This window comes from Harpia harpyja, chromosome 12 (assembly GCF_026419915.1).
Source record: "Harpia harpyja isolate bHarHar1 chromosome 12, bHarHar1 primary haplotype, whole genome shotgun sequence".
Taxonomy (NCBI): Eukaryota; Metazoa; Chordata; class Aves; order Accipitriformes; family Accipitridae; genus Harpia; species Harpia harpyja.
The window spans coordinates 28,946,362-28,968,436 of NC_068951.1; the positions used below are offsets into that span (position 1 = coordinate 28,946,362).

The 22,075-nt window shown below is 42.3% G+C and overlaps 1 protein-coding gene across 4 annotated transcripts in view; it reads right to left on the reverse strand.

Annotated features, from left to right (window-relative positions):
- The window catches only part of PLOD2 (procollagen-lysine,2-oxoglutarate 5-dioxygenase 2), a 76,447-nt gene that overhangs the window by 44,773 nt on the left and 9,599 nt on the right, over positions 1-22,075 (reverse strand). The window contains exon 1 of one of the 4 annotated variants that reach the window (XM_052805043.1): positions 12,838-13,217. The exons of 2 other annotated variants lie outside the window; for them this stretch is intronic. In XM_052805043.1, coding sequence (XP_052661003.1) covers positions 12,838-12,940 — 103 coding nt within the window. In that variant the 5' untranslated portion in view covers positions 12,941-13,217. Of the gene's footprint in view, positions 1-12,837; positions 13,218-22,075 lie in introns of those variants that run through there. One more of the 4 variants, XM_052805044.1, reaches the window with a different exon arrangement.

Consider the following 22,075-nt stretch of genomic DNA (forward strand, 5'->3'; position numbering starts at 1 on the left):
GTCTACCCTAAGGAGCTCTGCTGTATGGTCTTGCATATAGACTTGAGCTATCCATTTTCTTAATCTGACTATCCCCCTCACACGAGGGGACAAACACACACTCAGTAATATTTTCCAACAAACAGTAACAACATCCTCAAACTGCAAACATATACAAAACCAAGAACACAGCAGGCAGTCGCAGCCCTCCACGCCTGCAGGGTACTGGGACGCCGCAGAGGGTACAGGCTGCCCGCAGAGGGTACGGGCTGCCCGGCAGGGCTGGGCTCCCCTGGCACGCAGCCTGCCTGAGGCATCTTGGCAGTCACTGGAGGGGATTACCAAACTTGGCATTTATTTCCACAAGTGAAGTCAGTTTGTGTAAAAAGGAAATGCAAACCCTATACTGAAGTTCAACAGGAAGGCATGAAAAAAAAAAATCTCTGAAGAGCTTCATGCCATGTTTGAGGGTGCTGAAGTTACTAGAGTGCAATTATTCCAGACAGCTTTCCGATAGTTACATTCACAAAACAGGTGTTCTGTTTCGAAAACCAGCCTGAGAGAGCGCGCATTTGGCCAAGACAAGTATATCCAGTGACAAACAGAATCCATTTTTACATGCAAATGAGGAAACCCTTCAGCACTCGAGTTGTGAAAAACAACACTGCATATAGAGCACACGCAGTGTATTAGGAAATCCAATGGAAGTTTATCAAAACATCTCACTCTTTTACTCAATCTTTTGTGCTGCTATCATCAGGGATCTGACTGCATTATAAATATTTATTTCCAGAAATAAGAACTATAAACCAGAGCCTTTGTCTTCAGTGAATTGCCTGGCAAGGTCTCAGCCAGGAATTGCCATGGCAGGACTGCTTTAAGTAGCAGTGACCTCTCTCCTTGTACTTTGGCAAAGAAGTACGCAAAGAACTGCCGTCATTCCTCACACACCCACGTGGTTCTTATTTATCTTGAATGAACATTGACAGAGATTACTACATAATTTCTACCAGGGGTTGCGGGCACTAGTACAGTAGCTTCAGAGCAGCCAAAACTGACGATATTGCTCACAGCCACATGGGAGCTGACATTTAGTCCTTGGATTCAAGTACCGTGCACTCCTCTGGAGTAGGAGTGAGCTGTAAGATCAAAGGACATCTGTGCGTGGTACTAGATTATGCCATTAAAATCTATCTCTATCTTTAAAACTAGTGGCTTATAATGGTAAACAAATGATGTTTGGTTCCTAGAATACAGTTTTATCCATGTTCTAGTGCCTACATAAAACACAGTCTACTTTCCCATTTGCAGATTACATCCCACCCAGAACTGCTCAACAGAGTAACAACTGTGCATCAACCTCTCCATTAAATTAGCAAAGAGATGTACAATTGCAAAATAATTCACCAAAGGTTTCCAGCAAGCAAATAAACAAATTGCTAGAGATCATGGAAAAAGCTTGGGAACTGGAAGCATACTAGGAACACCTCTGTGGATTTAATAAAAAAAATTTTAAAAAATACATACACGCTGCCAAAGAAAGGTCAGGTGGTAACCTTGGCAGTGATCTGCATGACCTTAATCTAAGACATATGCTGGGCAGACACCTGGAAAAGAAGATGGATGAGATGGATACCTGGAAGAGGCACATGGACACATCCAAGCCCATTAATAAAACTATGTAATTGTGCCTATTATTATTATGTCTCCCACATCTCTGGAGATGTGGGAGACCAATGGTACAGTTTCCCACAAAAAAACAAATAAACAAAAAAACCACCAACAAGCAAAACAAAACAAAAAACCAACCAACCCACAGACTGGATTTAGCTTGCCTTTACACCACATAGGAGCATGCTTCTCCGTCACTGGAGAGATGCACTAAAGCACAACACAACTGAAAAAGTGTTTTCAGCCTGGATTCCTCTCATCACACTTCAAGAGCAAGCTGAACTGAGAAGTAGCTGTCAGAGTGACAGTTAACAGCCCCAACTAACTGCAGACTTCTGATTGCATTTCTGCTACTATTTATTGTTTCCACAGATCAACTGTTGAAAAAAAAGAAAGAAAATAAAAGGGGGAAAAAAGCTGTTTGGTTTTGGATTAAAGTTTTCAGTATGCCTGTTTATTTCCAAGGCAGGCAACCTACCCCCATGTATAATCTTCTCAAAGTTATGAGTCCTGACTTGCTACTTTCACTTCCAACTTCTGTACTCAGCCAGTAATGAGAAGGTGAACTAGAGGAATTGTCCTCAACAAGTTCTACTTTCCTTTCTTATGCACCTCACCTAAAGCACATAGCCCATCAACAAAATCCATGTTCTGAGACTTTTACAGTAGTTCAAGTTAGAAACAAAATGTAATTAGCAGCTTCCTTGCCACTCTGCTCCCCTAAAAGGGGAATATTTCTGTGCCTGAAAGAGAAATCACAGTCCTCAGCTCTGCCCTCAGCATAGATGCTTGCACACCAGAAGCTCCTGGTGGGTGCTTTCCCGCATGTCACCAGCCCTGTTTGGAGAACATGCTGTTTTAATACCATTGCCCTGATAAGCTATTGAGTACAACACATCTGAGTTAGCAAATAAAAGGATAATAGTCCAGGCTGAGCTGTGTGCAGGTCAGCTTACAGTATGTGAAGGCATGATCCATAACTGGGATTCAAGATCTAGAGCTGCTTATAACTTCATGATAAAACTGGTTAATTTTGGAAGAATAAAACTTTAAACACTATTTATGAATACATTGTCGCTATACAACTAATCTCCCATAATTTTTCTAACAGATGAGTTATATTGCTGGAAGATATCCTGGAAAATGTAAAATACTCTACAACATCTTCTGAACAAGACAAAACTTACTGAGATCAAAAACGACGGCTGATATAAAGCCTGTTGGAAAATATCTTATTTAGAGGCTCAGTTGCTGTTTCCTCCATAAAACTGAATAACGTAACAGTCTGAGTTCCCAATTAATTGCAAAACTGTGAAAGAGCTTTTAAAGAGAATGCGGCACGAGGTTTAAGCCCACAATAGTAAAGAAAGCATTCAAAAAACTGAAATGGATCATTGGGCTACACAATACTGTATGGAGTCAATACAGTCATGATAACCAATTCTCTTCCCATGCAGTTTTGATGATTTTACTAAAACCAATTCATCCATATGCTTCCAAGCCCTGTTGAAGCTCTGCAGATAGCTAGAGGGTCACCGATGGTACCAACAGCAACTTCCCTTTCCTATTTATATGGACTCAGACCGTATGTTCAAAACCCAAAGAACTATTAAGCCAACTAAAAAGTTGAAATATCAAAGAGCACTTTCAAAATCCAGATTTTTAGCAAAATACAATCTTCCACTTATCACTCAAGAAGGCAATATTAGACTCCTCAAAAAGAAATTTTTTTTTTTCCCCTATAAATAGGAGTTACAGCCTAAACTTAAGATTCTACATCAAATAAAGCTTTTGCAAACCGGCATACTCTGAAAAGATGTCAAACAGCTGGAGACAGGAGAAACCCATCATATGCAACATAACCAAGATTGTAAGTTATACCTACATACATATACTAGGTTAATGTAATCCAGCAGCAAACAAACATCTTAAGTACACAATGTGAAAAAAACAAATTTTAAACATATATATCTACCAGTGTCAGTCTGTATGATATACATATGGTCAAAGAAGTAGTAAGGCAAAAGAATAATTTCTGGTAAAATAAAATTTTTGGCATAAAGAGGGAAAAGACAGAGCCACCCGACAGCTGTTTATTTTCCCCCAGGATTCTTTAGAAACATGACAATGTGCTGAAATAACAAAGATGGTCATCTTCTTTTCTCAGGAAAGAAATGTGCATTACACTCCAGGAGGGGGAAAGACAACTGGTGCATAAACAATACTACTTCATATTTGGAAGTTCTGGGATTTTTTTAACCTGATCTTTATATTATACAGTCAACTTCTGTTCCACACAGTACACTTTGCTGCATGCTTCCACTCATCCCACAGCTTACTGCTTCCCAGAGAGGCAGACTGGTTTCAAAGTCCATTAACCACAGCCATGATCGCCTTGTAAGACTGGATCCTCTGCAATTTAATAGCATGCTTGGATTGCTGTTAAAAAGTGTCCTTGAAGGCGAGACAAAATATTCTTGAAAAACTCATGAAAGGTTGGAAAGTAAGATTTAAAATAAAAGATGAAATTAGAATTAACAGATAGCAAGTTAAGAACAGTCATGGGTCGCCAAACACATAGTACATACTGATTTCCTATACCAATGCACATTCTTGTGTGAGAGACATGGATTTCTAAGAACCAATGCTTCAAATAAATCTTAAAGGCCTGATTGTGAAGAAGCAGACTTTTCTGTACAGACCTCTTTGCAAGTTTGGTCTGTTTTCCTCTGGATCACAACCTTCCTGTTAATCACTGCACTTCAATACATACATGTCTTACTGCAAAATACAAAGAGCAGCACAAACATTATTTATGTCATTTCCAAAAAAGTATGAGATTCTTCCTAGCTAGCTGTTAGCAGACATATACCTTCTCCACTTTAAACCAGACAAATTAAAACAAAGTAAACAGATGTCTGTCTTTTGATGGTATAAGCATAGTTATTGCAGAACTAATGTAAATACACAGGTATCACCTCTGCTACCACCTGATCCTGTTGCAAATAGTTTATGACCACAATCGGCATTTATGATTATCAGGGATCACTCAATGCATGGGCTGTCCATGGATAATCCTTCCTGTGCTCCTCCAGGTTATTTGTGGACCTTGCTGAAGTTACAGAGCAATAGCTATTGGTATCAAAATTCCCAACACTGTCCCGAGCCAGGGAACAGGACTAGTAAAGGCAGGAAGTTTTCAGAAGCTGTCTAGGGAAAGAAATATAGAATGTATAATTTCCCAGTTTCAGTTACTTTTGAATAGCTGGTATTGTTGCAACTTCCTCAGCCACAGTAAGTGTTGCCTCTTGCACAGTTCTCCCTCTTCTCACGTGTTTTAAAGGAACAAAGCAGCTAGAAAGTTAGCAGAAATGCATGCTTATATTAAGCAAGAGCTGCTCTGAATTTTCTCGTAATATAGAATTTACGCTAGATTAGCACTTGCTAACACACAGCCCCTGGACAGGACACTAAAATTTTCTTCTTTTTATTTTTTTTCATTTCTACTAACTGAATCCAAACTGAAGTTTTCCAAGACTTAGAAAGAGACTTATCATTCAAGAGTCCCATAATTGTTAAACACCATCTGCAATCTACAGACATTTACGAAGAGGTGAACAGCGCTACAGCAACTGTGCACTTCAGAATCCAAGGTTTGTTATGAAAACACTGCAGATTTCTCATGCAAAGAAAGTCTCTCATGCTTTAATTCACAGCCCACAGGGATGCAAACAAGCATTTCCCTCTTCCATGCGTACTGACTCAAAATGGCAAGCCTGCTGAGCTGCTGCTTACTGCCTGTCTTTTATCACATCGTTTCTGATGTCACATACATACAGCATCTAAAATGTTTACATGGAAATGATCAACTGTTGAATAGATCCAGTTCTAAAAAAAATTAAAAAAATTAAAAAACACCACCACAGACTGTATCTCTGTAACTATTTTTCTGTATATCTATATATACATACACACACTTTCAGACAAAGATCAGTGATTACTCCCAGTATTAATACACAACTGATTTCAGAAAACATTTGAAAGCTGATTCTGTCTCCGCTCTTAATTTACTTTCTTTTAATTTAGTCATATTGAATATACGGTCAACAAGAGCTCATTAAGACCTGTATGTGCACTCATCAATCAACCATGTCAGTCCCGGGTGCAGCGGTGGCCGGTGCTCAGGCTCACACTCATTGTAATGCAAGATTTCCTCATTTTCTAGCTGAACAAAACCAGATACAAACAGCAGTAGTTTTTCCATCAGCTTCAGTGGACTTGGATGAGACCCTGTTTACTGAATCAGTTATTCTGTAGTAAAGCAAAGATAAGACACGTTCCTTAGTTCCCAGATAAGAAAAAAATTAAAATCAACTGTTTGTAAATTACATCATTGCCATGCATGAAGCAACTCCTCCAATAAGAGCTGCCTAACTTCCTGACAAGCGGGGAACAGATAGGTTACAGCTGTTTATTAGTGCCCAGATAGCAATCAAACCACAAAAATCTTCTTGAGAGTGGAAGTGGATGGAGTCATGGCACAGGCTGGGTCTTGCTTGAACATGCCGACTGGATCACCCTGCTATAAACTGTCATCGGGGCTGTGCAGCTGAGAGCAGGACACAATTAACATCAGCTGTCTAAGTGAGAAAGTTTACTCAGCTTCTGCCTTTTCGTAGCCTTGCCCTCACTGTCGCTCATAAACATGCATCTAGAGAAGAGCATGCTTCTTCTTAAGCCCTTGTTTAGCAAATCCAGCTGTTTAAACAGAAGCAGTCACACACAGCACCAGGCATTGTTAAAGTCAATTCTCCGAAGCTAATCAATCCATCAATGAAACTCAGCAGTTAAGACCTGCAGCAACAGTTTCTCCTTAGACTAGTCTTTGCTTAAAAAATAAAAATAAAAATTAAAAAAAAAAAAAAAGAGAGAGAAATTGGAACTGGGACTTGAGCCATCCTGAAGACACGTAACTCTCCTTCATGCCTGCACTGTGGTTCCTGTTGTCAGTGAACGCTACCACCCCGATTAGTCAGTTCATTTGAAAAAGATGCCCTACAGCTTCACATCTGGCCCTACGTCAAGATACTGGACATGTAAAATTCTGCAAACAGAAACACAGGCCATGCAACCCTGGAAAGAGAAAAAAACCATACTTTTCAAAGACCCCTTTTCTGTGTGAACAAGCAACTTTAACTCCACAGTTCTGAGATACTGCCCTGCCTTGAACAACTCAGTCCTTCAAATCATGAAAGAGCACCAAAAACGTCTGTCCTACTTCTGACACATGACACCATGACATGTCACATATGACATATATTTAAAGATGCTTTTAACATCAAAAACTTGACCCAGCAACTTCAGTTATTGAATTTATGGGCCTGGTCCTGATCCAACACGTGTACAATTGCTTTACAGTGATCTAAAATAGAATTAGTAAACTGTATACGACAGCCTAACGAAAGACTTTTGCTGTATTAAAGTTTCATGTGAACTACAAAACTAAACAATCTTTTTTTTTTTTCAAAAAAAAGTAAAAAAATTACAAAAGCAAATCTATCAGATACTGATTATTTTCTGCACAGCTGATTTCAGCAAGAACCCCTAATGGGCTCATTCAGTACATTAACACTTAGACCCACAGGTACAGAATTAATTCTCAGAGGAATGGCACTTAAATGCCAAACCTATTTTTGTTTAGCATTTTTCTGTCTTTTTTCCTTACAGTTTGTTTGCATTAATTACAAATACTGCATATGTCAGCTTTAAAAATATACTTGCAGTTACATTGCAAGAATCAGTGCTACCATCAAAAAGTACTCCTCACCCCCACCATTTATTCCTCCGCGTCTACGAAAATCCACAGTGGACCAACAGATTTGCCACTTGTCTAAGAAGGAACCCTGGAATACTTTCAAAGGGCAGACCATAAGAACTGGTGAGCCAACCACTAACATAAAGTGGGGTTCTTCAGAATTGTCCTATAAATTTGAATGTAACGTTTTAAGCCAAGGAAGAGTTCCACTGTTTAGCCTTAAACTATTAAGGAAATTGGTCTGTAATTACTTTGTACTCCATTATAAAAATAGTCATGTGTTTTAAAAGAAATTATACAGTAATCCACAGTATCTTTAATTTTGGTTCAAGCAGAGACAGAATGAAATGATCAAATATGTCAACTGTATAATTTGTCAATAATCTAAATATTTCAACAATTAGTAGGTACCTAAGTTTCTGCAGTCTCAGTGCTCAGTTCGAACCAGTATATTATTATATGAAAAAAGGCACACAGGCATGCACATACACTGAGAACATGAAGAAGCCAGATTACTCTGATGATCAAATAGAAGATTTACTCTGTTTCTTTAGTGGACTTGTCATTTGTTTGTTTTTCCTTCTACTACAAATTGTAAAAGGAATTCTAGCTCCTGGAAAAAAAGAAATCTGGGATGAAACAGTGACTTTACATATGTAGTCTCCTCATGACCGGTATCATCCATATTTTGAAAACTGAATTCACCTTAAGGAAATACTACAGAAGCAGTTCTATCAAACCACCTAAAGCCACTTGTGGTGTCAGGCTGTGCTTGCAAGCACGTATTCCTTGATGATTAAGTGTCAATTTATTCTCTAGAGCTACAACATTCCCACACATACAGACACATTCCTGCTACTGATCTGTTTGGTCAAGTTGTGTTTTGTGCTGGAGAGAACCACACTCTATTTTTAAATTAACAGGAAACAAAAATATCCTTCACTTTCAAACTTGTTTGCCTTGCAACTGATCCCTCAAAAACTATAAAACTGACATTATAAATGAAAACAAAAATGCCCTTATTGTGACCATACTTACTCTTCATGACAAGGGAATTGACCTGAGCAGCACGTCAAGTAATTTACATTTCAAACTAGCAGCAATACACAAATGGAAAGATACTGGGTTTGATTACACAATGTAACAGTGCTAATTCAACAGACCAACTAAACACTTCCCCATGAAGAGACTGAGTCACTTTTGCTTAAGTAAGCAGTGAGGGGAAAAAGCCAAGAACTCAGACATAAATCATGACTCTCCAGAATATGCCACCAACGTAAAGAAAACTTTGAGAAATAATCTGTTAGTTTAGATCCTCGACAGAAATGCATTTCACACAAAACCTCCCTGGTTCAGACAACCATGGTGGTTGTTCCACCATACAGTTACACTGCAATTTACAGCATCAAATGCTGATGATTAAGATCACAACTGTTTTACTTTTTCTTGTTTTAATTAGAAATGCATTTTACAGTCAAAGTTGCAGTGATCTTGCCTAACCCTACTGCACATCGCAGAGAGAAGCAATGTCACATTCACCACTGTGGTCTACCTCCACAGCCTAAATATTCCCTCCACCTAAGGAAAGAAAGAAAAGCCTGGCCAAAAAATTTAAAAAAAACAAACCCACTGTAGAGGTTTTATTTTGGAACAGAGACTGGTATTGTGCAGTCTCTAAACCAGGTGCTATGAAGAACTCAGACTGCCAACTTTGGGTGTCTTCAAGGACAAGTATTTTCAAGGGAAAAATATGTGATGGAAGAATGACTTTGCTGCTTTGCACCTCCACAGCCATGTTCACTTACTTTTAACTAATTTTCAAACACACACACCCCCCACTACGCACTGTTTCATTTGTTATTCACCATTTATTTCAAAGCTGGAGCCTAAAGGTATCTACACGAGTGATCATTACCCAACTGAAGTGGTGCACACTGATGCTACACGCATTCCTAAACACTCCCCAGCAGTTGGGATGGTGCCCCCAGGTCACGGGTAACCCAGACCTTGTCCTCTGCTGGGTCTGGTCCTGAGTACATCACTCTCTGCCTTTACCCTTCACCTGTAAGTGCCAGGTGGCAGCTTTTTTGTACAGTCCTCACAAAAAGGGCACAAAACTCCCAAGAGACCTAGAGGACGCTTCTCCCCAACACAGGTTTATGTAGCAGTTTTAGACACTGCGGTGACAAGATGGGGCAAAAGTAGCATCAGCAGAGAAGCAAGAAAGTCAGGCAGAGAGACAGAGGCAGGCGCAGAGTGCCGTACTGACGGCCTCTCCTCCACCAAGCAGGCCAAATCTTTCAGTACTTCTAATAAGTACGTCAAGACGGTTGAATGACCAAATTCCCTCGTTTGTGCAAGGTGCCTCAGAGGGAAAGGCCTATCGATCGCTCACTGTCACAGCGACCGTTTTGGCTGAGCCCAAAAAAAGTCAACGGAAATGGCAACAGTACTTGCTGTATCTCCAAGTGAGTCCTTGCACAGCTAGACCAGTCAGCAATTACTGCTCGAAGCATTTGCGACCAGCATTTGACAGATGCCGGGGTGGAGGAAAGCGCTCCCACAGCCTGCCGGGCTGCCCGCACCTCCCGGCCAGGCTGGCTCTGGAAAGCCACCCACGCTGCTGGGGCCCCCCCCGTGACAAATCCCCTCCCGACCCACCCTCCCACCAGTCACATTTCAGGAGCACGTACAGACAGCAACCAACCATGGGGCCCACCTCAAAGCCTGCCCGTTTGTCACCGTCACAATCTGCGGCCCCAACACCTCAGCGCAGCCACGCTCCAGCCGGCCAAGTCCCCACAGCCGCTCTGGGGAACAGACTCAAAGGCAGAAAAGCTATTTCCCATGCAAGCGGCTGACGAATAAAACGTTTTAGGTGGGAACTGCATTTACATCTGTTGCCAAGACCAGTGTCCGCTTCTAGTGCGATGACAAATGTCTTTTCCACTCACTCTCCGTGCGTCCTGGACTGCATTACGTGACAGCAACATGCATGCAGCAAGTACAGTGCAACGGAAATATTTTTGCTGTTGTCTTAACGCAGAAACTTTTGTATCTTCACCATACAGGAGTCACAGAGCTCAACGGTGCTCTTAGCAATTGCTTGAAGCACAAAGCTGAGGCAAAGGAGCACAGGAGGGATTTCTGCAAACATGGTTTGCCGCAGGGCCACGCTGACTGCTCATTGCTCAAGTAACCACTGCTGTGCAACAGGCAGTTCTCTCACTATAACTTTTCCAAGCTTTTTCGAATAAAGCAGTAGTCCTATTAAGAAATAAAGATGCAGCTCAGCCATCAGTTCTAGACACTCTTGTTACAGCTTATTTCTGAAGCAAGCAACACTAATGGACCGCTTTAAAATCTGACAGGGCGTCTTTGCATGCTGCTTTACACCAAGTTGTACAAGTACCAAGAGACTAGAAATTAAAAACCAGATTTTTTAGAACTAGAGGCACGCTAAGGTCTGCCTCTCCTCAAGCAATACAGCACAGACTCAAGGAAAACATTGAAGGGTTAGAACTGGAATAAAAACAAGTAACACAGCAGGCAGTATTTGGGGTCACGAAACCACTCAAGGTGTGGTTTCAACTCAGCAGTCTGCTACAATTCAGGCTACTAATGTTTAAATTAAAAAGAATTAAGATTTTCCTCTGTGAACACCTATACATAAATGCATTGGTGCTTTCTGGCACTATCATTCCTGTAGCATCATTTTCATTATTTATATAGATGCAGCAGTCTATTTTTGGTTTGCTGAATCATACAGTGCTGTCTGGACTACGCACTCTTTGCTTTTCACACCTTTGAACACCAGCAGGATTAAAGAAAAATCCTTACCATGCCAGCTATTAGCTTGACATCCTACAACTCAAGTATGTAGTTAAAAAAAGCATTATCTGAACAGATATTTTTGAGAAAATGCAACTGTGATTGCAATAAATGATTTCCAAAGGAGCTTGACTTACAATCTCACTGCCCTGATGACAGGCATAGGAGCTCAACTTTTTCCTCAAAACATGCGCCCATAGGCTGCACCTCTGAGGGACAGTGAAAGCTGAACAGTAATGCTCACGCGCCCCTGACAGACTGCGAGCTACATTGCACACCACAACCTTCAGAGAAATCCTCTAAACAACTAAAAACAGCAAAGCACTAAGAAAACTGGAAATGAGAAGCTCATTGAGTTGAGTCTGGTATTCATCAACACCTTTTTTTAAAAATAAAAAAAAATTTTTATACTAGTTATCAACCAAGTCAGCAGTTTTCCTATCAAAACTAAAACTTGCTGACAAAACTTGCTTCTCAAAAAAAAGGAGTTTCCTGCTGCCCACCAGAAGTAAATTAAGCTAGATATTATAAATAACTTGATTACACTCTTGAGTAAACAAGCCAAGAAATGAAACTATTTTGGATTTCATGTGGTAACAATCTAGTGGGATGAAATACCTTTGTATGCCTAGAATCAACATCAGAAGTACGGATTCTAAAACAGTAATAGAGCAAGAAATATGTTTTGGCATATAGTTGGACATACATGTGCTTGGACACCTCTCTCTGAGGGAATTTCCTGTATACATTCTTTTATTTTACATGCTGAAGATAAAATTTCTATCTTCTGGCTCCTTGAAGCTAAAGTGACTGCAAAACGCAACGAGCAAAAAGCATGCAAGCCTCTGAGGGACGGGAAGGGGCATTTAAGTCTCCAGCTGACTTTTGCATGAAGTTGGAAACTTTATCAGCCGTTGCTACAGTTTAGAGAAGCAGCAAATGACGCTATGCTTTTCCCAGCCTTGGAAAAACATGTTCATCAACACCTTGTTTCAGGAAAAGGAAAGAAAAGGGGGGGGAGGGGAGGAGAAAGTCAGGGAGACTCACTTCCCATTAAGGAATCTTCTTCTTTCTCAGTGGGGGGGTTATGCATCTATTTCTGTATGACTCACTCCGGCGGGTTAAAGCACTTTCAGCCAAGCGGCTCCTCTCGAGAGCAACCTGGGGAGCCCTGCCCCGGCCGGCGCCGCAGCCCCCTCCCGCACCGCCGAGCCCGCTCCAGCGCCCAGAGCGGCATTTTAAAGTGCGGAGCGTGGGAGGGGGGTGGGAGGGGGAAGGGGGGGGGGGGGGGAGAATAAACGAGGAAAACAGCGGTTCTCTGTCTCCGCACAGAGGACCGGAGGGTCTTCCCTTCCTGGCGGATGTTACCGAGCCGGGAGGCACAAAGCCGCCGGTGCCGCCCGGCCGGCAGCGCATCCCCGCCGCCGTCCGCCGCCCTCACCGCGCCCAAGCACACCTCCCACAGGCGGCGGGGCCGCGGGGGACCGCGCCGCGGGGCTCCGCCGCCGCACCCCCGACCCCCGCGCCGCCCCGCGCCTCACCTGCGGGCCCGGGCCCGGGGCGCCGCTCCGCCGCCGCCGGCAGCGCCAGAGCCAGCAGCAGCGGCAGGAGGAGGCGCGGCGGCCGGGCGCCGTTCCACGCCATCTTCCCCCTCCGCACCCGCCGGCCTGCCGCCGCTCCCCGCGCCGCCAGCCCCCGAGAGCGGGGGGTAAAGGGGGCGGGGGTGGAAAACGAGGCGGGGGGAAAAACGGTGCCTGGGGAGCCGCCGCGCCCGGGCTGCAGCTCCTCCTCCGCTGCGGGCAGGAGCGAAGGGCGCTGCCGCCCGCCCCAGGCTTTATACGGCGGTGGGAGGACCCGGGCAGCGAGGGCACCCGGCGGCGCAACGGGAGCCGCTTGTGGCCGTCGCGCCCGTGTGCACGCTGCTGCTGCTGCTGCTGCTGCTGCCGCTGCCGCTGCCGCTGCCGCCGCCGCCGCCGGGGGAGGGGCGAGCGGCCAAGCCCCGCCTCGGTCTCCGCCGCCCGGGCCGCCGGCGTAGGTGCGCGGCGCTGCAGGCGGCAGCCCGCCGCCGCGGGAACGGAGCGGACCGAGCCGGGAGGGGGCGGGCGGCCCGCTCGGGAGTGCGGGCCCAGCAGCTGCTCCGGGTCGAGTCCGGCTGGGCCCAGCGCGGTGCCTCCGCTCCCGGTACCTGCCCGGGTGTGGGGCCGAGCTGGGGTTAGCGACCCGCTCCTGGAAACGTTCTCGACCGTGCTGGCCGCCTGGAGAATTGTATTCGCCTCCCCCTCAAAACATCTTGTCAGTGGTTTTGTTGGCCGCCATTACGTCCCGATAAACGTATTGCTGAAAATTTAATGTTGTTCGGGAGATTGTGAGCAACGGAAGCCGTTACCCCACAAGCCAACAAAAAACAATCATCTAACCCTTTCGCGTATGGGCGTAGAGCACTAGTGGCATCGGGACCGCTCTGCACGTCCAATCTGCTTGTGAACGACATACCTGTCAAACGCTCCATCATTTTATCATTCAGATTTCCATAAAGGAACACAGTTCATTGGTCTAATCTTAACACACAAAAACCTATTACACGTGTATCATTAAATCACCAAATTACTGAAGGCAAGCACGGTGATGATGAAGGAGATGTACTGGCCCACTCTTTTTCCTATTGCGATACAAGGTATAGTCAGGAAAAAAAAAACCTGTAAACAATAGCTTAAATGCTTAAAAGTCATGTAAAATTGTAAAAGCAGATGGCAGCCTATTGGAATCAGTGTGGATTTACACCTTGGAAATATCACTTGAGGACCAAAAGCATAATCCAAAACAAAAATTAGTGCTGAAAGCAGGATTCATGTATTTGAGAACCACCTACATAATCATCAAATAGACACCTCATTTTTTATCCTAAATGTCTCTATGGGCCTAACAGATGTGCTTTTTTGGAGCCACATTGGAAAGAAAAAAGGGGGAAAGAAGGGAAAACTTGACCTTGGCTACTGCAACCATAAGAACTGCATGCTTTTGTCTGGAACCCAGAGCAGAAATCAGAGCCTGCATTACGTGCCCAGATGCTTTTATAGTTAATTGGGAGATCTCATTCTTTCTGGACCAGGCAGCACGCACAGCAGGGAGGGAGGTAGAGCAAACCAAAGAAAAAGACTGGGTCCCCGGTCCCAAGGAGCTCCTAGAAGAGAGAAGGCCCAGGAAAGCAGCAATTGGGAAATACTGAAAATGCATTCATGCAGTGATGAAGCTGCAGTTGCCAACTATAGGAGAAACAGAAAAGACCCTCCAGTTTCTTGGGCAATTACTTGTGACCTACTTTCTCCTGCCACCTCTGTCAGGCACGCAGAGATTCACCAGAGAACACATAACTTTTGAATGCAGACAGTATGACCACATTTATGCACACATCCAGGAACAGCCTCTGCTCACTCTTCCAAGAACCAGCACTACTGCTGCTGATCAGCTTTTGTAGGTACATAGACTGCATTAGCTGAAAGCAAGCAATGCCATCACTGGGATGATACTGCAAGTACTTCTATCTCCTTTTTTAAAACAAGTTCAAGATTTCAAATAAGAAATTGGGCTTGTGAAAAATGAAGATGGAGAAAATAGTTATCATATTACAGCTACAGTTTTAAGGTAGAAAACAGGCAAAGAAGCATTTCAAAAGAGGTCCTCAACAGATCAAACCTCACCTCAGATCCAGAACAGCTTAACAGTAACACTTGTACTTGGAGATACAAAGAAAGTGTAATTACAAAGCTGAAAAAATATGAGCTCATCGAGAAGGAATTAAATCACAAGAGACATGTAGAACACAATACCATCAACCATGAAAGAAATGATAGGTTACGTCAATAAAGTCTGAGGGGGAAAAGACAGGACTGTTGGGCATCATTTCAGAATACCATGGAGATGATGTCATGGCTCCCACGGACGTGACAGGAAGCAGACGAAGCTTCAGCCCTGAGAATTGAGGGTATAATCAGCAGCCGAGTATCACGTACATATACAGTGCTCTGGGAAATCACAGCTTGGCACCTCACCTCTGTCAGAAGCAGCAGCTAGTTTTGCCAGAGACTAATACACAGGTCCTGAAATAGCACTGTTAGGTGGAAACCAATGGGCATAAAGAGGAGGGAGCATCCGAAAGAAATCCTAAGAGGCATTTTGTTATCAAAAAGTACGTATAAAGAGTAGCAGTGAAGAAGGAAAAGAACTAGTGAAAGAAGGATGTAAATATGCAATAATGAAAGAAAAGGAAATAGCTGGCAGACAGATTTCTAATGTATGAGGAAAATGGGTTGAGAGAACTGTGATATAAACACAGCTCATACCTATAAGTGCAAGCCCAGACTTTGACTAGAAACTTTTACATTTTCTTGTCATTTTCCTTGGTCTCTTGAAAGCTAATTTCATTTTTGACTGTTCTTAGAAAATGCAAGCTTTGCCCCCCAAGAGAAAACAGAGCTGAAAGCTACCCAAAACACTGCTTTCAAAGTGACAGATGTGGCCAAGACATCTCCTATCCCCAGAGGCTTCACTCGGACACTGGCCGATGGAAGGGAAAATGCTTGTGAAACTTCAGAACTGAGCTCTGCCAGCTGCGCAGTGCCCAAGGGCTCTGTCTCGCCCTGCCTCCACAGACACTTGGGTTAGAAATGCTACTTTTGTCCAGAAATACCAACTTCAAGGCTTGAACTGGCAGCTGGTGGTTAGCAGGGTCTTCAGCTCTTCTGGTGCTGTTGCAAGCTGCTTCAGTACTGTATTACTGTTACAGTGTACTCAACACTTAAATCTAAGTGTAAAGCTATGTAGGAACTTACCCTCAAATCAAAATCATTTTAAATAATAATGTAGACAGTGTGTAATATAATGTGCATATATGTACATTAGACTAGAGATTAACTCCAGAAACAATTCCTACAAATGTCCCAAGAAACAATTGCACATTCTTGCTGTTGTCACTATTTGCTCCTTTGACTTTTGACTTTATCAAGCCTTTTTCATAAAGAATAAAACCTTCCTTTTCCTCTGCAACAAGGCAATTTTTTCATGAGAAATGACTCAGTTTGGTTAAGTAGGCATGGAGGAGGGGAGAGAGTTCATTAATGTTCGTTGTGGGGCTATGAACATGGGAGCCCAAGGACTTTTCTTGTCCTACAACTCCAGCAATACTGAGCAAAACCAAAAAGGGAGCAACTGCAAGCAGTCCTCGCTTCAGAAAGTCACTATGAAAAGCGATTTTCTGTAACCTCACAATCAGTTGCCAAACTGATTTTTTTCAGACCCAGTGCATTTTCAACAGATCAGCAATAATATCTAGAATTCAGCTGGCAGATACTTAGGCAAAATTCTACAGGACCTCTGCAGAAGACAACAGCTTCCCAAATTGTTAGTAAACTCCATTCCTTCAGTGCCTTTTCCTCAGATGCCTAGATAGTTCTTTTGCAGTCTCAGTAACTCCCTGTCTGTAGCTGCCTACCCTTACCTCCTTTTCCCCATCTCTTTCCTAATTGTCTGTAAGAAATCATCATGGGGTTGGCAACTTCCATCTTCCATAAACCACCAACAATTTTATGTTTCAAAATGCATATAGCTGGTGCCACGTGGAATGGAAACAGACATAGTTCATTGCATCACCAGCCCATCACTGCAGCCAGACGGAGCTAGGTCCTGTCATAGGAATCTGCCTTCTAAACTACAGAAGCTTCTTATAAGAGACCTCTTTCACATCCTCTGACTGCTTTTCATTTCACTGTCTTTAAGAAGAACACAGTCTGTGCTCCTGCTGTGCTTGCCTGTCCTTGAACTCACCTCACCTTGCATCTAGGCCTCAAAATATCTTCTTTTATTCTGGAGCCCCACTAGAATACCTTTTCCACAGATGCTAAAATGGAGCATTGTTGGTCACATGAACTTCCTTCCCTAATCTTGCAACACTGAAATTGTTCATTATACAGTAATAAAATCAAAAGAAAAGAAAAATAACAAGGCTGGTTTGTGGCAAGCCATGGCACAGAAGGAATTGTTAACAATTCACCAGCAGCAGTATTCCAAGAATTAAAAATAAATCATCAAGCAAGGTTCCTAAGTCCCTTACCTCAACAAAGCTCCTAAAGAGTTTTCAAACAGATAATGAATTTGACATATAATAGCCAAAAGTCTATTTTATCTGGTTAAAAGTCAGTCATTCCCCATGTATTCTCAATAGTGGCAGTCATTAGTCATTTGTTATGAAGAACAAATTAATTCCTGTCCCATTCTATCCTAGTTTGTCCCCTCAAATATCTTTCTAGTTTCATAAAATTTGCCCTCTCTTTGTGTTACAGAGGTAATTCCATAGCCCTGTGATTTCATTGCCTGGGTCAAGTGCGTACAAACTATAGAATTAAACAGAAGTTTTTTGCTTCATGGGGTTATATCACTGATCTAATTTATTATATCAAAGTAGTAACCCTGAGTTTAGCTTTGAGATTAGATTAGTAAAACACCTTTGAGTTAGTAAGTCATACTTAATTTTTCCAGTTATATTATTTACCCTGTGTAATTTCTAAAAAGAAAATACTGGTTTTGAATTATAAATTCAACACCTATCAGTATTTTACATGAGTCAGGGGTAGCTGAAAATAGAACTTTGTTATTATAGAATAGTACTACTAGAAATTAACATTTCAAAGTAATAGCTTAAAAATCCCTTTTCAGTCGTAGGAAAAAATGTTCTTCAGATATATTTTGTTTAGATGCTCGTGGCTGCTTTAATTGGACCTCAAGCCAATGAAATACGAGAAGTAAGCTAGAATTAAAAAAAAGAAGTATGTATATTTTTTGCAGAAATGCATGAATATGAATGTAAAGGCCCATCTGGCAATAATATGGCATTAAAATGTGCATCGCATTGCCTGACTTACTATAAGTATACGAGCATTTAATAAGGGCTTCTTAAGTACTTCAACCCTAATAAGAAATCTTCCATAGACATTTTATTTCCAAGGATCAGGCTAAATGTTACTGAAGTTCTACTCTTGCTGTCTGAAAATAGTTTCTCTTTGGTTGCTTCCCTTTAATTTATCCTCAACTTCAATAAGAACATTTCTTTGAGTTGCCGCCCCAGTCTTGTTATTATTGGTGCGATCCAGCCCGTTGCCGAGATGTGCTGAGCACTCCTCAGGGGTGCTGAGACCCCACTGATTTCAGCGGGTGCTCAGCATCTTTCCCTGTTGAGTGCTGAGTCAATCCTTTGGGCCATAGTCATAGTTTTTTTCCCAAGCCACCCAATCAGAAATTACTTTGCTTCATTCACTCATTTATAATTATAGCTATAAACAGCCCATACGAGCAAAAGATTAATACTGTTAGCAAGCATTTCCAGGGTATAATCAGCTGTCATCCCATAATTACTCAAAAGATTGAATGAGTGGCTTTGTAATTACAAGGAGAGTTACATTCCTTTACTGAGACGGAGCAGCAAGACATGAGTGCCCATGAAAAGCCGTGCTAAGTTTTTGTCTGTGGTCCATCCTTTGGCATTTATGACATGATTGCTCCAGCCTCAAAGTCCTATCCTGCACTACAGAAGTCAGGGAGCATCATAAGAGAATAAGTCTTGCTGACCTGGCCTTAAGCCAGATGCTTTAGACCTCCGTCACTGCTTCTGGTGGACACAAAGGTCTGATCCCCATTTTTTCACTTTCATTGCATTCATTTTTACGTGATTTATATAGGCACAAGAAACTGAGAATTAAATCCTCAGAGCGTCTCTTGTAAACCCTGCTGATCAGGGTTGATCTTGTAAAGATTTCAGTCCCATCACCCAATAAACTATAAAATGCTTCCCAGAGTCTCAAATGAGAGGTGTTGAAATGGACAGTTAATCATAATGACTAATTTAAAGTCTTGCTTTTGTTATAGTTTAGGGATGCAGAAAAGAATATAATGGAAAACTGACTGAAAGAAAAATAATTTTAAACATTTACTGTGAGATTAATAGGAACTAGAGGAAAAATGTGTTTATGAAATTGAAGCTGGGAGCCTATGTGAGTGTTTGTGTCTATGTCAACAAAATATCGTAATGTAAAAAATGTTCCTCTGAAGTAAGCCTGTGGTATTAAAGAGACTGAAGTGTGTCACATGGGTATGACCAATAGAGGAGGGGAGGTCAGTATGTGTTTTACAATAGTTACCCTAAAGCCTACTTTTTTTGTGATTTCAGAAGCCTAGTGGAGACTCCTAGAGTGGCAATTTGGGAAAACCGCTGGAGCAGAGAAGCATGTCCCACAAGTATTCCCCTACGGGAAGACATCAGATTTCATATTCTCTGTTACTGGAATGGTTTTGGTCGAAGTTTCCTTTCCTGCTTCTGCTCTGGGAGTTTTATGACTGTTCTGCCTGTCCACAATGATCTCATTCTCTCCAGCTGACTTGTGTAAGGTAAATAGAAACTGCTGTCTGACAAAACCTAATTTTGACAGGTAGGTCTTTTTATTAATTTAGTTTCATTTACAACAAAATTGCCATTAGTCTTATTTCCTACTTCCTGTATGATCTAAATGAGGAATCCCAGATGGCCCCAGAACAACTTCTGGCAGCATTTCTGGAACGCTGGATTCGAGAGAGAAAGAAAGGAGATGGACTGGCCATTATTTTGCTGCTGCTACAGTCCGCTTGCACAGAGCCTTCCAACTTCCACTTTTCAGCAGGCATTGTGTGAAAGAGAGACCACAGGAAAGGTGAGAAAAAGCTAAGAGCCACAAATCTTACTTAATTTAGTGCCACTCTGGTTGGTCAAAATATCATACGGCTTTGCAATACCTAACTATTTTGCCTCTTGACAAGAAAACCTTTTACAGGGAAAAAGAGGTGGCAGCCAATAAAAACAAAGTGTGGAAAGTAAAAATACTATCTTTAAATGAACAGTTAAATACAGTTACCAGGAAAGTTGAGGTTGTGAGCAGTGTCCCTGACATGAGCAAGAAAGCAAGAAAATCTCATGACTGAATCAGTAGGAGAATGTGCTTTCAAGCTTAGAAACATTTAGGAGCTAAATGCTGCCTTTGAGGGTTTTTTTTCTCATACTCTTCTCCATCTTACATTCCATGTGCACATAGTTTTATTTGGTAAAAAGGGATATGAAGGGAGGTTACGTTCAGATCACTACTAGAAAACTTCCTTTGCAGAGCAGGGGTCACAACTGTTAACCCACACTAGTGTACTTAATCACTGAACTCAGTGACTGGTAGGGTAAGGGTGAGAGTGGAACAGATTCAGACCTTTAACACTAAAATGGCCAGGAGTTACTTAAGCAATGAAAAAGCTGTAGGTTTCAGGCTGCGTACTGTGAAAGTGAAATGCTTTCAGTCTGGATGCTTCTTCTCCATTGTACTTCTTAGGCCAGTGAGCAAAAGCATGCATGTCTTTTTTTTTAAGGCTGGGAGCTTGACTGTTCTCAGCTTACATGGGAAGGGGCACAGAAGAGGCGAGCTTTGAATAGCAGCATAGTTTTGATAAACGTGATCCACTCTGCATTCAAGACAACTCGCTTATCTGCTGTTCAGGGAATGACTGGAATAAATTGAGAACTTCCAATAGATTCTCAAGAGGGCTCTTTTCAAAAGATTTGGAAGTTTAATTATTTTTTAGCACATCACTCAACAGAAGTCAGAAGGATGGCTAGTTTGAATCTTTGCAGTAATTTCTCAGAGACTGCAGTTTGTGCTTCTTTAGTTTGGATGCTCAGGAAGATGAAGTCTCTAGCTAAGATAATTCTGATAACTTGTTAAGGTTGACTCCTGTAGTCTGGGCTTTAGGAGGGTAGTTTCAGTGGTGATCTGGCTGCTTCACTTCCAGATAATCCGAAGCCTGTACTGTTCAAGGCAACATACAGATTGATTCTACATTAGGGAATGTGATGGAATGAATTTCCTTCCTGTTTAAAGAAAACTAAACAAACTTACTTTATGTATCAGAAGGCAGCAGCAACCTCCTCCAGAATGGGGAGGAACATTGTGATGAATAAGTAGCAGGAGTCACAGGTAGCCCAGCAGTGCTCCAGCACTGTGAATGGGTGCTCATAAAATCCCAAGCAGAATTAAGAAAGTGGCCAAAATTGCACATAGCCTGAGCATCACATGCTGATGAGCCTGGGCCACTGTCTTCTGCTCTTCCCTTTTCCTCAGTCTTTCTTCACTCCAGCAAGAGGATATGTGTCATATATAAGGCTGTAGCCAAAATCACTTTTGTAGGGTTTAGAAGAGTAGAAATCAGAATACTCAACCTAATAGTGTCCTCAGATAAACTGTGCAGGCAGCCTTTATTCCAGGGTACCTAAGGGAGGAGGCAAACTTGGTAGACACAGAGCACACATCCCCAGGATGCTCCTAGTAAATGGCCAGGTAAAAGCCATCCTGTTGTCATAGCAAAGAAAAGGGGTAGACACAAGTGCCCTTTCCTTGTATCCCTGTACCAATGTAAGGATATTCTTGCCTTTGAGATGATTACACATTAACAATGTCCTTCGATGTAGCCAGAAAGAAATAAGGAAAACCTTATAGCCTCTATATCTGACTCTGGCAGGCAGCTGCCTAGCACATTATCACCTCTGCAAAACCCTTACTTACAGGAAACTGTTATTAATGTGGCTGTCTCTTTGTGCTTACATTCTGCCTGCTAGAATTCAGAATTCTGCCGAAATAAGGCCTGCAGAACTCACTGTGGTTCAGCTGTAATGCTCCCCACATGTAGTGGGGAATATTGATATTATTTATTCTTGCATTCGGG